The sequence below is a fragment of the Lonchura striata genome, chromosome 26 (genome assembly GCF_050655825.1).
Source record: "Lonchura striata isolate lonStrDom1 chromosome 26, ASM5065582v1, whole genome shotgun sequence".
In the NCBI taxonomy this organism is placed as follows: Eukaryota; Metazoa; Chordata; class Aves; order Passeriformes; family Estrildidae; genus Lonchura; species Lonchura striata.
The window spans coordinates 6,540,181-6,553,420 of record NC_140728.1 but is presented as its reverse complement, the minus strand read 5'-3'; the positions used below and the strand labels follow the sequence as shown (position 1 = coordinate 6,553,420).

The 13,240-nt window shown below is 43.1% G+C and overlaps 1 protein-coding gene across 2 annotated transcripts; it reads left to right on the top strand.

Annotated features, from left to right (window-relative positions):
* NUCKS1 (nuclear casein kinase and cyclin dependent kinase substrate 1) lies at nucleotides 1-13,035 on the top strand. 2 transcript variants are annotated; one of them, XM_021535320.3, is made up of 8 exons: nucleotides 1-307; nucleotides 7,196-7,245; nucleotides 8,276-8,381; nucleotides 10,174-10,229; nucleotides 10,523-10,675; nucleotides 10,896-11,048; nucleotides 11,876-12,025; nucleotides 12,642-13,035. In XM_021535320.3, the coding sequence occupies exons 1-8, from the start codon at nucleotides 291-293 to the stop codon at nucleotides 12,839-12,841; spliced, it is 885 nt and encodes a 294-aa protein (XP_021390995.1). In that variant the 5' UTR covers nucleotides 1-290; the 3' UTR covers nucleotides 12,842-13,035. The 2 variants fall into 2 exon arrangements, with proteins under 2 accessions (XP_021390995.1, XP_021390996.1); XM_021535321.3 differs by having other exon boundaries at nucleotides 14-307; nucleotides 11,879-12,025.
* Nucleotides 13,036-13,240: the final 205 nt, after the last annotated feature.

Here is a 13,240-nt window from a genome sequence, read left to right as displayed (position 1 = left end):
GCATCCTCTCGGCGGGGCGAGCGCGACCATTTTGCGGGGGGGAGCGGCGGGAGCGGGTCCGGCAGCGACACCGGGACCGGCAGCGGGAGCGGGGAGCGGCACCGGGATCGGCGCCGGGAGCGGCACCGGGGAGCGGCACCGGCGGCGGCGCCTGACGGGGGAGCGGCGGCTCCGCAGGCGCGGCCTGAGGCGCTGGGCCCAGCGCTCCCGCTCGCTCCGGGCGGCCTCCGCGGCCTCCGCGGCCCCGTTTGCTCCGCGCCCGGCCCCGCGCGGCCCGCAGCGCCGGGAAGATGTCGCGGCCCGTCAGGTGAGTCCCGGCGCCGCCGCCGCCGCCGGGCCGGCCCGGGCAGCGCAGGCCGCGCTCAGGCCGTGCGGATTTCTCCTCTATTTCCCCTTGTTTCCCCCCTGCTCACTTGGCACGGCCACCGCGGCCGGCACCGCGCTTCCCCCCGCGGGCCGCGCCGGGGCGGGCGCGCTGCCGCTGCCCCGCGTTTCCTAACGGGGAACACCGGGGGTTTTGGCCGCCGCCGCGACCCACTTGGCGCGGGGCGGGCGCTGCCGGGGCCGCCATCCGCGGGCCCCCGCGGGCGGCGGGGCCGGGCGGAGCGCGCTGCCGGGGGAGGGGAGCGGGGCCATCCGGCGAGGGTCCGGGGCACGGGGGCTGTGCATGGGGAACCACGCGGAGGGGAGGAGCCGGCGGGAGCCGCCCCCTCGCTGCGAGCGCCGCCGCACGCCCCGCTCCGCCCGGCCGCGCTCCGGGCTCGCCTGCCCGCCGCTGTTCGCCGCCGCGGTTGCCCTCTCCGAGCCCCCGGCAGCCGGGTGGGTCTGGGGTCGGCGCTTTGGTGTCGGTGGGATGGAGCGTGGTGGGTTTGGGAGTGTGCGGCACCGCGAAGTGGTGCCCCAGGGAAAGGCTGGAGCTGTGTCAGGGTGGGGGTTTGGGATGTTTCTTCGCCCAGAGGGTGCTGGGCACTGCCCAGGCTCGCCAGGGAATGGGCACGGCCGCAGAGCTCCAGGAGAGTTTGGGCAGCGCTGCCGGGCATGCCCGGGGTGGGATTTTGCAGGGCCCGGAGCTGCGCTGGATGATCCTTGAGAGTTCAGTCCAGCTCAGGATATTTTAATTCCCTTGTGTCTGTCAAAGCTTTGCCAAAGAGGTGGCAAAAGAGCGAACTCGTGATTGAAGTTGTCTTTATAGCAAAGGTGTGAAGTTTCCCACGGTGTTCTTCTCTTGCTTTGTAATTCCTTCATTCTCAAATGGCTGGCTGGAGTTTTATTCCCAGTTGGAGTTTTATTCCCAGTTGGAGTGAGTTTTATTCCCAGTGAGCCTGGCATGGGCTGTGGATGTTGGGTGTTTTGGCTAATTTAACTAAAAAGTACAAATTAATTGTGACAGCGATGCATCTATACACTTAGAGATGACAGCATTTGCATTTGAGTAATAGTTCTCATAATGCGGAATTTAAAATCTAAATGGAACCCAGGACTGCTTTGCTGAGTAGGGGAGTGGCTCAATGAAGGGTGAGCTCCCAAATTAGTGGTGATGTGTCTCTGCTGCCTGAGGGGACGCTTCAGTGTTGGAGATTTGTTCCAGGTGAGGAAAGGCTGCTGTCTTTAAAAGCAGAGCCTCCGAGCTTGCTGGAATTAAGTATTTTTGCGAGGATTTAAAAAAAAAAAAAAAGAAAATAAAACACCTCTGTCCAGTCCTGGAGCGTTGTGAGAGGTCTGACTGCTCTCAGCCTCAGCTCTGCAGGAAAAATGAAGCACCAAAGTCCAGCAGGTTGTTTAGAGCACAAAACCTCCTGGCACGTGGCAGGATAGATGCAGCAGTCCCTTATCTCCCTGGATTTAATAGCCCTCCCAGGGGAAAAAAGGTAAATATTCACTGGCTGCTACATTATATTGCTCTGCTAGCTAGAAAACTCTGCCTGTAGATTGAAATCCATTCATGAATTAATGCTGGAATGAACTTTTTTCTGCCTGTCTTTGCTGGTTTTTGGTAAAATGGAAGCCTGGTGCAAGGTTCTTCATCAGAGGAAGATTTAGTGGTGGGAGAGTTTTTCTCTAGTCCGTGTTCTTTGAATTAACTGGTGATGTCTGCTGGTTTCTGGTGAATATGTGTGCACCTAAAGCAGTGAACTTCATAAAATCCATCCTATATCCCAAGTGTTTACTCCACTTGTTGAGAAAATTGACCTGTGGCTGAGTCTGGCTGTTAATATCAGTTATTTAAAACTAAGTAGTAATAAAATCCTGCCTATTTACAGGCTTCTTGTGCCTGGCACTGAGAGCCAGGTACTTCCTGCACAGTTCATTTCTCCTGGGTGGATAATGATGGGTTTTCAGTGTTGTTAGAAAAAGGCAAGGAGTAAAAACTAAAAGAACCTGAAATTACTGAATTTCTGCATCTCTTGTGTTCTGCAAAGAGAGCTGGGGCTGCTTATAGGGATAAAACAAAACAAAATTAAATACTTGGAGTCACTGTGTTTTTCTATATACAGCATCAGTTAATGTGTTTAAAGTCAGAATTTTGCCTTCTGGTACAACCTTTCTTCTGCTGTTTCTCACTGGTCACTTTTACTTGCTGGTCATCTCCTGCAGGCTTTGCAAATTGAGATGTTGTGGGCAGGGGTGGAAATCCCAGGGTCTTTTTGGTCATTCATTTCAAGCTTAAAACCACTTAGGAATTTATCTCAGTGCTTCAAGGCTTTACATCCTTCATTTTTCTGGATTGGAATCCCAGCCTGCTGTTGGCACTGCAGTGGAAGGGTGAAGTTTTACTTGGAGAAAAAAATATATCTTTAAAAGATAACTTGCTGCCAGTGTTGTCACTGGGCAGTGTAAAGTAGAAATATTGTGATTGTAGAAAAGTTCCTGTGGGATTGCAGGCAAGCAACAGTTCCTTGGGGATTGACACTTAATAAAATGGAATGATGCTGTGTGGTCCAGGGATGGATGAGTAAAAAGCTGATTCTTGCTCTGTTTCAGGCTGAAGAGAAACAGAGGGAAGGTGGAGGTACAAAAAAATTCAAAATACCAGGGTGGGGGAGTGAGCTGGGTGTTTGGGTTTGGTTCCCCTCCTGCTCTGCATCATTTCTGTAGTAAAATCTCAATTCTAATTAGAGTCAAATAGAGAATGAGCACAAGACTGCTTTAATTATTGCTGCAGAAATCATAGAATTGTTTTTTCCACCTTGACCCTTCAGAGAAACATTAAATCAGGAATTGGAAATGTGACAGTGGCATGAACAAAAATTGTCACTGTGGCAAAAATCCTGGAACAAAACCCTCCCTTCCCCAGGCACATCCCCTGGGTCACTCCCTCCCGGTCTGAGCGGGACAAAATTCCACTTTAGGGACACAATTACTGGCAATTTTTGATTTACATTCCTATTCCAACAAGGAGCCCTCCTGAACATTGCCTCCTGACCCATCTCATGAGTGAAAAGATGAATTTTATTCTCATAATCATCAGAAGAATAATTAAATTATTAAATAAGGAATCTGATTTTATGTATCAAGTATTGGGTTTTTTCCCTATGAAAGAATAAGTGAGGTGAAAAAAGCAGAGTTCCCACATACAAACAAGACTTTTAGACATCACTGAGCTACTGAACAAGATGGAAATGGCAGATTTTTCCACCTTGATCCTTCAGAGAGCATAAAATCAGGAATTGGGACACAATTATTGGCAATTTTTGATTTAAATTCCATTCCAGCAGGGAGCGTTCCTGGGCGTTGCTTCCTGATCCATCTCATGATGGGTCAACACGAATTTTGTTCTCATAAACATCAGAATAATGAAGTTATTAAATAAGAAATCTGATTTTATGTGGAGTTCAGAGTTGTTTGGATCCCTGAAAATCCTGCAGGTGCCACGAGCAGAGCCTGACGTGGGGAGTCAGCCCAGACCCAAATCTGAGCTCTGTAGTGGGCATTTAATTATTTTAATTTAATTTATTAGTGAGCATCAAATTGTTTTGTGGCGTTCAGAGTTGTGTGGATCCCTGAAAATCCTGCAGGTGCCACTCACCTCTCAGTGGTGGGTGCCAAGTCCAATTTTTACCCAAATTTTGGGTCCCTGATTGTCACCAGGTGCCCTGTGCCACCTCCTGATGGTGATTTTAAATCAATGTTCATGGAAAGCCCAAACCCAGCACTGCAGATTTGCTTTGCCCAGCTCTAAAAATCCCTGCAGGAAACACTTGGGGCTGGAATTTGTATTTTTTTGTGTATAAAAAAGGCACCAAAAAGTGCTTTTAGTGGCAATATTTGCTGATGATAATGATCTTGCCTTTACCTGAGAGTGAAACCTGACTGCTGAGGAGGGGCTGGAGCTTTGCTCACAAATTCTGAGAATTTTTGGCTACATTGGTTAAATCAAGGCTGTACTGAAAAAAAAAAAATACAAAAACCTCAATAATCATTTCATCTCCTTGCCTTTGCTCTGTTGGATTGAGGGTGGGTGTTTGTATGCAAACATTCTCTTAATTTTGGATTTTTGATGACTCCTTTTAGCATTGCCTTGCAGGATTATATGTTGTGGATTTTTTTTTTTTTAAATGTGGATTTCATCTGTGGGTTTTAATGTCTGTACAAATATCTGGGAATCTGTGCATTCCCTTAAAAAAACAAAAAAAAAAACCCACAAAAAAAACCCAAACAAATAAAAAAACCCCACTGATTTTTCTACCTGATTGTAGGGCTGTGCTGATGTTGATTTAAAAACTGAGGGTTTAGGGATTAAACTGAAAATTAAGTATGAGAATGACATTCTTTTTCTCAATTTTATGGGCATTTTGTGATTTTTTTTTTGACATGTTGTTGTTTTTCATAATTCCAAAATTTCACTTTGGCAGGCATCAAGAGCAGTTTGCAAGAATTTCTGTGCATTTCTGAGCTGTAATTAAATTACTGAAGTAATTTCACTGAGTGCTTCAATCTCAACATGTTGATGAGCTCCTGTTTATTCCAAAAATAAACAGGAATGTTAATATTGACATATTGACATATAACAGGAATGTTAATATCCAATAAATTGGACTGACAGCTGTTACTAAAAACTGATCTCTGAAGGATCAAGGTGGAAAAACTTCCATCTTGTTTGTATCTCAGTGATGTCTAAAAATGTTGTTTATATGTGGAAATCCTGCTTTTTTCATCCCATTTATGCTTTCATAGGAATAAACTCCAATATTGATACATAAAATCAGATTTCTTATTTAATAATTTAATTATTCTGATGATTATGAGAATAAAATTGATGTTGACCCATCATGAGATGGGTCAGGAGGCAACGTTCAGGAAGGCTTCTTGTTGGAATAGGAATGTAAATCAAAAATTGCCAATAATTGTGTCCCTAAAGTGGAATTTTGCCACACTCAGACCAGGAGGGAGTGACCAGTGCAGGGTGCTGTTGGATTGGCTTGGATGGGATTCAACCTGTACAAATCTTCTCTTCATTTGTCTTTTTTGGGCTGTTTTTTTGGGGGATTGGTTTCATTTTTTGGTTTTTAAATTTCTTCAAGAGCCTTGGGTTGAAATAAAACCAATTTTACTCCTGCATCCTTCTGTAAGCCATGAGTTAGAGCTTCTCAGAAGGGCAACTTAAACTTAAACTTGATTCACCTGTACAAATCTTGTCTTACTTTTTGGTATTTTTGTGAATGTTTTTGAGGGATTGGTTTCATTTTTTGGTTTTTAAATTTCTTCAAGAATGTTGGGTTGAAATAAAACCAGTTTTGCTCCTGCATCCTTCTGTAAGCCATGAGTTAGAGGTGCTTGTACAGGACAACAACTTATTAATTTTATTTGCCTTATTGGTATTTTTTGGGTGTTTTTTTAGGGATTGGTTTCATTTTTTTGTTTTTAAATTTCTTTAAGAGCTTTGAGTTGAAATAAAATTAATTTTGCTCCTGCATCCTTCTGTAAGCCATGAGTTCGAGCTGCTCAGAAGGGCAACTTAAACTTGATTTTAGATGGCTCAGCAGTGATGGCTTTGAGGTGTCTTTGAACTGGCTGAGTTAATCAGCAATTAATTAATGATAATTAATGAACTGCCAGTGAATGCAGCTGAGTTTGGGGAGCTCAGTGTGAATTGTGCTGTGAGCAGGGGAAGGGAAGGAGGATGAGGAAGGATCCGTGTGCTGGGTGGAGTTTCCAGCTGAAGAGCTGAGCTCACGTGGTGATTGCTGCAAAATCCCATTTTTCCTTGGCTCCGTGGGAATCTCTGTATTTCCAGCTCCTCCCAGCCCCGTCAGTCCTTCCAGGAGGGGTTTGGAGTCTGAGTTTGAGGCATTTTCAGCTGAAATTTCATTGAATTTTTGGCTGTCTGGGTTTCCTTTGGTCGCTGTTTTATATGGCAGTTATCTTTTCAATAAAAGAGCTGGGATCTGATATCTTGTCAATAAAAGGGTTGGGATTTGATATCAATAAAGCAGCTGGGATTTGATATCTTGTCAATAAAAGAGCTGGGATTTGATATCAATAAAAGGGTCGGAATTTGATATCAATAAAATAGAGTTGTGATTTGATATCTTGTCAATAAAACGGTTGGAATTTGATGTCAATAAAACAGCTGGGATTTGATACCTTGTCAGTAAAAGAATTGGGAATTGATATCTTGTCAATAAAACAGTTGGGATTTGATATCTTATCAATAGATCAGCTGGGATTTAATGGACAAGGTGCTGATAAAATAACCAACAATTCCCATTTTGGTGGTTTCAGTAAGTTCAAGATTATTTGATTTTGTTGACTTCCAGATCAGTGTAGCTCATTCAAAAAGCTCCTGGAAACTCCAGTGAAAACTTCAAATGCTTTAAAAACAGGGATCGTATGGGAAAATAAAAATTGGAGGAGAAGGTGTGACAGCAGGCGAGCTGTGAGAAGCAGAAATTCCAAAGGGAGCAGTTTAGAAATTTTTGATTTATAATCTTTGTGTATTTATCAAAAAGAACATTCACATTCTGAGACTGCAATCCAGATTATTATAAAATCTCCTCAGGAAAATGCTATTTAATGTACTTTGTGTTCACTTCTGACTGCAGAGGTGGAGGTGGCTGAATTATCCAAGTTTTCTTGGGATGTTTTTGGGCTACAAATGCAGCACTGGAAACAAGGATGGGACATTTCTTGTTCCTTAAAGCTTTAGTAGCTCTGAAGTGATGAATTCCTGATTTTTTCTTCTTCTTTTTCACAGGAACAGGAAGGTGGTCGATTACTCCCAGTTTCAGGAATCAGATGATGCTGGTAAATGACTTTTTTTCCTTAATCTCCTTGGGCTGGAGCAGCTCGTTATTGCCATGCATATTAATTGTTCTGCTTCTAATCACATCTTCAACTCCAGTTCCAAGGAGTTTGTGTTCTTCACAGCCTGAACTGTTAATAAGTATTTGAAAATATAATCATTCTCATATGTTTGGTATTAAACAAACAATGGTGCTCGAAATCTTATTATTTAATGCTGGTATTGTTGTAGTGCCTGGAGGCTGTTGGCAGCAATGCTTTCCTTGCTCTGTGTTATGTTCTGGGGCAGAGGCTCCTTGATGCCACTTTTTCCACAGGAAAAGATGTTTTCCATTTATTTTATGACTCCAGTTGAGCTCACATTATCAAGCATTTGAGGGGGATTGCAACTAAAAAAAATATCATCGGTGTGAATTAACAAAATAGTGCTGGATCACATTTGGAAGAAATGTAATCTCTGAATTAAAAGTCTGGATCCCATTTCTAAAAAAAAGATATATATAATCTGCAAATTAACAGAAATTTTCTGGAATATATTTTGAGTTCTTGGAGGATAAACTCAATGCTAAGGTTGCACTGATAATTAAAATGAGACAGATATTCACAATTCTTAATTATAGTGGTTTTATTAATGAAAAAAGGTATTGTGTAATAGTTGTAAGGAGTTCTACTGAAAACTTCCGTTTAATAACATCCTTTATCCCATGACAGGGCAGTGCTGTTAGAATCATGCAGAAATACATATGGATGTTAATTTTTAATAAGTTTAATCATAACAAAATGTAAAATAAATCCTGTGTCCTCTTGGTGAGGTTTTTTTGTGTTTCCCTGGGTAGAAACTTCACTGTACAGAACATTTTCATGGTGCTCAAATCAAAGCTCAAATCGATGGTTTCAGCCAGGACTTTGCTTCCACCAAAGTTGTTTTGAAGTTTTTCTTTTTGATGAGCATGAAATGCTCAGTTTGAGTTGTGGCTGAGGAGAGCAGTTGGCTGGGAATGAGTTTGATCCCAAAACTTTTTGTCCTATCCAGATGATGATTATGGAAGAGATTCAGGTCCCCCATCCAAGAAAATCCGTTCATCTCCCCGAGAGGCTAAAAACAAGAGGAGATCTGGGAAGAATTCTCAGGAGGACAGGTAACAACAACAACAAAAACAAACAAACAAACAAAAAAAACACAAAAAAAAGCAGCTTTTCATCTCTCAGCAACATTGCTCAGAGCCTTGTCCTGTGTGTGGGAAGCAGCATTTCCCAAGAGCAGTGAAATTCCAGTGAGACTGGGAGCTCAGTCAGGGCAGGTCAGGAGTGGCTCCGTGTGGTGGAAAATCTTCTCCTCCAAGCCGAGCTTCCCAAGAAAGGCTCAGCAGTCTCTGTTGTTTGGTCTCAAGGCAGTTTATTGCAAGTTTTCTAAAAGATTTTCTTCTGGGGCTGCTGTGGTTTGCTCACAGCTCAGGCAGAGGCACACACACACCCTGACATCCTCTCTGACCCCGACTGCTGCTTCTCTCCCACCCAGGGCTGCTGCTGTCTTTTATATGGTACATTACGTGTGACATGGTTACAGTTTTCCCCAATGCCTATTACCTATATTAAATGGTGATTTTCTATCTTTTATATGGTACATTACGTGTTACATGGTTACAGTTTTCCCCAATGCCTATTACCTATATTAAATGGTGATTTTCTACTCTAAACCAATCTGTGAGTGCCAACATCACCAAGAACACGGAGGTGAGGAAGGAGAAAGAGGGAGGACAGGGCAGGCCCAAATCCATCTTAAACCCTCTGACCCCCATGTACAAAACCAAAACCCCCCTGTACAGCACTCAAAAGTTCTTCCTTTACTTTGTGACTACTTCTACTATAATATCTAAACTTTTGTGACTTCTTGTTCTTCCTGCAAGGTTGGTAACTCATTCCATGGCTCAAACCCAAAATCACAGCTGTTTCCAGCTGTGCCAGGGTCTCAAATGCTTCTGACCTGGGCCTGGAACCTCCAAAAATGTCTGAGGGACATTTTGAGTTCCCACACCCAGCCCTGCTCCGTCATTCCAGCAGCTGCAGAGGCAGGGAGTGGGATCCAGGCACGAGGGCTGGCAGCTGCTGCATCCTCAGGAGGGTCAGGGCAAGGTGCAGCTCCTGCCCCGTGTCCTGCAGCCTCTCAGCATCCCTGTGGTGCCAGGGTGGCACTGAGGGCAGGGGACATTGGAAGTTTTGTGGCTCTTTGTTCCTCATTTTGGGTAATCTACAAACACTTGGTTTGGGAGCTCAGTTGCTCCAGCAGCCTCAGTTCTGCCCCGCTGCAAAGTGAAATTTTCCTGTAGAATTTCCATTTTGCAGTCCACAAATTATTGCCATGAGACCTTTGAAATAAGATTTTTTTGTTTTCATGACAGATTTCAGCTTCAGGGATGGAGGTTCTGCCAACTGGTTCTTGTTCTATCACCCCAAGATGTCTTTTATTTTCAAATGAATCAAATGATCAAATTATTGGAGAAAGCTTAGGGCAGACATGTGCCAGTTAAGAGCAAGATACACAGAATGGAAACTAAGCAATGACATAAAGACAAGTGCTGACTAAAAACCTATTCAGGACAAACCTTTATTTCATTTATAAACCATCAAAATAGCAACTAAACTGGAAGCCATGTGGATTGTGGGTTGGTTTGAGAGTGAAGTGCATGGTTCACCTCACTTTTGATTATTTCCTGCCTGGTTTAAGTTTTTCTGTGATTCAGAGTTTGAACATTATCTTCTCAGCCATGGTAACTCCACAGACAGCTGAGTAATCCTGAAGTATATCCAGGAAAAGTGACAATTCTCAGCCTGGACATCAGTTTGCTCTTTAAAAGTTGTTATTTTCCACAGAAGAGTGACTGAAATCAAAGCTGAGACAAGCACTGAGACTTATCCTTCTCTCATTTGCAGTGAGGATTCAGAAGACAAAGATGTGAAGACTAAGAAAGATGATTCACACTCAGCAGGTGACTGATAGCATTGTACTGATTGTGTACCTTTAAATCATGTCTCCTCACACCTGTGAGAGTTGCAGGAGTAGGATTTGAGACAGAAATTAAATAATTCTGATTTATTTTAAGTCATATGTTGCCTCTGCTGCTGTTACTTCCCACACTGGTTTGGGATGATGGGCTTTTTTGTGTAATGTGACAGTCCTATAAAATTTGTCTTCAGAAGTGGATAGATGTGTTGATCCCTTCCCTGCAGCTTTTATCCAGAATGATCCAAGAAACTTCATCTTGCTGCCTTTTCCTTGCAGATGAAGATTTTGGCAGTGAAGACGATGACGTAGGAGCTGACGATGGCAAAGCCGACAGCGACTACGAGAGCTCTCAAAAAAGCAAAAAAGGAAAGAAGGCTAAACCAGACAAGAATAAGAGAGCAGCCTCCAAATCCAGGAAAAGGCCTGCAGGTAAAAAATAAATAAATAAATAAAAAAAAAAGTGGTTATTTTGCAGTAAAAATACTGCAGAGGATCTTTGGGTGAGTCAGGAAGGTGTTGATGAGGTTGAATTGTCCTCACAGGAACTCAGTGAATGTTTTAACCCCCTGATAAATGTTTTAACCCCTGTTTTGCCCATCTGCTGCCTCTCTGCTCTGTACTCAGCCCAATTTGGGGCCTTTTTCTGCAGAGGACAGCGAGGATGAGAAGGAAGATCACAAAAATGTTCGTCAGCAGCGGCAGGCGGCGTCCAAAGCAGCCTCCAAACAGAGGGAGATGCTCATGGATGATGTGGGGAGTGAGGAGGAAGAGCAAGAGGATGATGAGGCACAGTTCCAGGAGAGTGAGTAGATGGGATTGGAACAAGGGACACAGTTTGATTTTTGGCTGGGACGCTGAGGACAGAAATTGTGCTCCTCATTAACTTCATTTTTACTGTCCAAGTTGGGTTTTCACAGCTGGAATTTGTGCTCGGAGTTTGTGGTAAAGGTGTGTGTGTGTCCTACAAAATTTGTCTTTACTAGTAGGTAGATCTGTTGATCCCTTCCCTGCAGTTTTTATCCAGAATGAGATTTAAGTCATCAGTTATAAAAATGTGGCTGTGACAACTTTCTGTAACTTGGAAATTGGAATCTGTCATGAATTTGCATCACTTACTGTTCCTGCATGCTTGGTTGGTCATGTACAGTGGGAGGTAAGCCAGTGCTTCAAAACTCCTCTGGAATTTTCAGAGTCAAAAGTTTTTAAGGTTCAATGACAAGATTTTAGGAAAGCATTAAATAATTGAAGAGTTCCCTCAGTGACTCTGGAAGAATCTGTGCAATCTGTGAGACAAGAAACTTCATCTTGGTGCCTTTTCCTTGCAGATGATGATTTATTTTTTCCCAGGGATGCGAGTGTGTGTTTTCCAGGGATGTGTGTGTTTTCCAGGGATCTGTTTATTTGTAAGCAGCCTAAAGGATAATTATAAATTTCTCAATGCTTTTTGCCGTCCCTTTGCTTTGCTGACATAAAAACCCAGTCAGATTTTGTACCACAGCAGATAAATGGAAGCCCACAAGGTCTCAGAGTCTATGTCCACAATTCCACAATTTAACTGGCAGATCTTAAGTGTATATTTTACTTCTTTTTTTTTTTCCCAAAAAACCTGAAATTTCCTTATGTTTCCAGCAGATTCAGGAAGTGATGAAGACTTCCTCATGGAAGATGATGATGACAGTGACTATGGCAGTTCAAAAAAGAAAAATAAGAAGGTCTCCAAGAAATCCAAGCCAGAGAGGAAAGAAAAGAAAATGCCCAAGCCCAGGCTAAAGGCTACAGGTGAGTCTGTGCAATGCAAGTTTCTCAGTTTAAAACTCAGGTTTTCTTTTTGCTGCAGAAACTTAGTTGAATTCTTGGGATCACAGACATCCATAAAAATGTTGGAAGGGCCAAAATGCCATGATTTAAAGCAGCAGGATGAAATAATGAGCTGGTTTTAATTCTTCCTTTAGGGGTTGGTTTGGTATCTGTGTCTTGAGGGTCAAAATTCATGGTATTGAAAACCTTCCCTGCTGAGGTGCTGCATTCTGACTTTGTGTGTCTCACAGCCAAGTAATAACAATTTGTGGCTTTGTTTGGGACTTTTTGATGGTGTCGGGGTGGGGAAATGAGAAGCAGAGGAAAACTGGATGCATTTCTGCAGGAAATTTCAAATTACAGCAGCAATGTGTGTTCTTCTTTGACAAGAGCTGTGTCCATTTGTGATGTCACATCCAGCAATTAAACAGCTTTTAAATCTTCTTAGATTGCTCTTCACTTCAGCTTTGCTAATTGGGAGTGCTGAAATCATTGTGGGTGTGGTCAAACTGCTGCTGAATGACTTTGAAATCCCATTTACTGTTGAGTTTTTCTGCCTTTGCTGCTGCTGAGTTTTACAAGGTTTTTCTTTTTCCAGTGACCCCCAGCCCAGTGAAAGGCAAAGGGAAGGCAGGTCGCCCCACAGCTTCCAAGGCAACAAAAGAAAAGACCCCATCCCCCAAAGAAGAGGATGAAGAGCCTGAAAGTCCCCCAGAAAAGAAAAAATCAGCCAGCCCTCCACCAGAAAAGTCAGGGGATGAGGGATCTGAAGATGAAGCACCCTCTGGTGAAGATTAAAATGGCAGTTGAGGAAAATCTTTGTTTAAAAAAAAAAAGAGGAAAAAAAAAAGAAAAAGGAAAAGAAAACAATACTTAGGGGTAGAACACGGTTTTGGCTGTGGCTTGACTCATGGGCTTTGAATGCTGTCTTTACTTTCAGCTGTTTAATACAGTGTATTCTTTTTTAATAAGAGGAAACCCTTCTACAGTAATATTTTGAAGTCAATGTTCTCTGTTGGCCATTCCGTTCTCCCTCCCCTGCCAAATCTGAAAAGCCATTTAAGACAAATTAACAGACCATTCAATATTTTATTTTTTTTTTCAAGGGATACTGCAGTTGTGAAGCAATAAGGTTTGAGACTGATCTGTGGAAAGCATACTTACAAATCCTTAAGTAGAATAGATTTTTCCCAGTGC

Excerpts from the sequence above, each read along its gene's own strand:
- NUCKS1 (XM_021535320.3), top strand. Across the intron at positions 7,246-8,275 it reads TCAGGAATCAGATGATGCTG|ATGATGATTATGGAAGAGAT; the intron begins GTAAATGACTTT and ends TGTCCTATCCAG. Across the intron at positions 8,382-10,173 it reads AAGAATTCTCAGGAGGACAG|TGAGGATTCAGAAGACAAAG; the intron begins GTAACAACAACA and ends TCTCATTTGCAG.